Source organism: Gavialis gangeticus, unplaced genomic scaffold, assembly GCF_001723915.1.
Source record: "Gavialis gangeticus isolate Ggan-Ray unplaced genomic scaffold, GavGan_comp1, whole genome shotgun sequence".
NCBI lineage: Eukaryota > Metazoa > Chordata > Crocodylia > Gavialidae > Gavialis > Gavialis gangeticus.
In genome coordinates, this window is record NW_017729022.1 from 28722390 (window position 1) to 28725243 (window position 2854).

A 2854-nucleotide genomic window follows, 5' to 3' on the forward strand; every position below is an offset into this window, starting at 1 on the left:
TTGAACCCAGCCCTTTTGACTGGGGTCTGGCAGAGGAGTTACATTTACATTTTTTATAGATCTATATCTATATAAACCTACATCAATATAAATCTACACCTATATAGATCTTAGTAAAACTGTCTATCAATAAAACAATAAAGAGTGTTGTCAATAAGTTTGCAGATTGTTATTAAAAAAAACCCAAAAAACTGTCTTGGGTTGCCAACCCTGCGCCTCAAGGCTATCTGCTTACTTTAACTGAAAGAACAAAATAGACAACAGGTTTTTTTTTTTAAAGTTAACTTATATTGAAAATATCTTTGTATAAACAACTGTAATACTACAGAGTAGTATCTTAATACAAAACAGTTCAATATTAACTGTTCTTTAAACTGTTAAACTTTATTATAAATTAAAACTTCTTTACAAAAAAATTGCACATAATAATTGACCACTCTTGGGTTCTGATGCACTGGCATTTGCAATAGTTTCTTTAATCTTCAAGTTAAATAGTCTCTGCCGTGAGTCCAGAATGCAGAAAGGGCAGTAAACAACCCTCTTAGAGCCTTCAAGTGCAAGAAGCATACTTGTGGCCATGGCAGTTACGCTTTTCTTAAGAGCGGCTGCTTTTGTTTTAAATCCTGTAATGGAAAAAATCTCAAAAAGGTTTAAAAAAAGGAAAAAACAAAATGGACTTGCTTTTTACTGTAAACACAGCCCAGTAATTTATCCCAAACAGATCTCTCAGGCATCAGTGAGAGTGTCAAGTGAATCAGGAACAACACAACATAACAAAAAGGGAAACTAAAAGGAAAACTTAAAAAAAATAAAAGAAGTCTGTCATTTTGATTAACTATACTTACGTACATGATGTTATGAGAATCTGGCAGGGCCCAGAAGCAGGCCAAACAGGGAGTTCATTTATCCAGACAGAGGAGGATCTTGTTAATTGTTTCCAGGTTCAAGGAAAGAAGATTGGAGACTTGATATGCTCAGCAATACTCATCTGCCTTACACAGACATTAGGCATGGATCAGCCTGAAGAATCATTCAAATGATTTTGGCATTTAATAGGACTTAAGGACTGACTGCACCCAGCGTTCAGTGATTCTTGCTTTCTGTTCTGTAAGTGTTTAAATTTAAAAGCTCATCTAGGCTGACTCCAACCTCTTGGCACTTGGAAACTAGTTTTCTCAGGTTATCAGTTTTACCTCCTCCTGAGGCTTCAAACAAGAGTTGCTGCAAGAGATGGGGAAGCAGATATAAGATTTAGCCAGAGCTTGAGCATCACCACATCTATGGATATGGGATATGCAGAAAATATATAAAACCTCAAACTGAACCATAAGTAGAAAACATTACATCTTTCCACAGTGTTGCACACAGAGGTAACTTCTGAAGGGCTCTCTGATATAGATGATGGACCTGTAAAATGAAAATACACATCAATTCAGAGCTACCCTCCCCAGTGTTTCAGAATAAACACACACATATACAGTTTCACACACATACACACGTTGCAATAAAAGGTAAAATACAAAACCTCTGCCTCCCACCCCGCTCTTTTAAACAAGGGCCCCAGAGTTAGGAAATCCCAGACTTAAACTTTCTTTTGCCTTAATTCTGACCCTTTGGTGCAAGTGTTAGTATGATTAATGTCAGAATCCTATACTACTTTGGCCATGAGACTCCTGCCTCATTCACTGCAGGGAAGGACAATGGCAAAGGAATTCAGGCATTCAGCAGGCATCTTTTTCATATCATTCAATGCCCCTTCCATGCTCCCCCCCACCGCCACTGCATGCACTGCAAACCATATACTATATATGAAACTGCTGAATAGGCTTTTATAGAATTTACTGTTATAGTATTTCTGCTTTATAAACATTAATATGCATGTCTTCAAAGCTCTTTTCCTGAGATATAGTAAAATTATTCCTATTTATGGGAAATGGAGGATCAGGGATGTCCAGAAAAAAAATTGCTTCAATCTGTACAACAGTGCTTCCCAAGCTTTTCCTTACCACCCCTTCCTTCCCCCTGAGCAACACCCAATCCCTGACTGCCACCCTGGCTTCGCAACGCAGCAGGAGGGAACCGGTGTTGAAGGGAGTACCACATTGCCATAGCTGTCAAACTGAGGTGCCCGGCAGCAGCAGAGGCATAATCCAATGCTACTGCTGCTGTCTCACCTTGGCAGCCATAGTGGCATGGTGCTCCCTCCTGTGCTGGGTCACAGAAATATCAGGGGACACATTGCCTTGGCCCCCCGCCCCACCCAAGTCACCTATGGACCCTCCCCCCGATCCTCCAACACATCACCGATGCACCCCAATCCGTGTTTATCATGACCCCATCTACTGATGTTGCAATCCCATTTGGTGTCATGACCCACAGCTGCTCTACAAGTTTGGGGCATCTGCATTTCAAACCAAGACACACAATCTACCAATTACTAGGGATTCTGATTTGCTCTGTTAAAAAAAAAAAAATCTAAAATTCTCTGACAACTCCCCCCACCCCAAAAATACTTTTTTTCCAGTCTCTCTCGTAATATCTATCTATATCTATCAGTTGAACTCTGTGTTTTATTAATCTATTTACAAATTTAAAGCATTTTGGAAGCCTATCAGTACCTCAATTATTATAATAAAAATTCTAAATATCTATATATTTTGGAGTTTCATTTCACTTTTGTGGGTTTATCATGGAAAAATCAGAGCTCCCCCTGTCCCCTCTATTCACCAGGACACAGGTTCAGCTTTGGCTGTCCCCCCTTCTGCTTTGTGGTGTTGAGCAGCCCTGATATGCCAATACCCCTCCCTCCCAAGCCACAGCCCGCCCCCATCCCCGCCAGTTCTCAGCCTGCAGC

At 40.2% G+C, this 2854-nt stretch overlaps 1 protein-coding gene across 1 annotated transcript in view; it reads right to left on the reverse strand.

The window, feature by feature from the left end:
• Window positions 1–267: 267 nt before the first annotated feature.
• Window positions 268–2854, reverse strand: part of ZFC3H1 (zinc finger C3H1-type containing) — a gene marked incomplete at its 5' end in the record, with an annotated part of 90274 nt that continues 87687 nt past the window's right edge. Inside the window, 2 exons of the mRNA XM_019515784.1 lie at window positions 268–1221; window positions 1345–1407. Coding sequence (XP_019371329.1) covers window positions 1084–1221; window positions 1345–1407 — 201 coding nt within the window. The remainder of the gene's footprint in view (window positions 1222–1344; window positions 1408–2854) is intronic.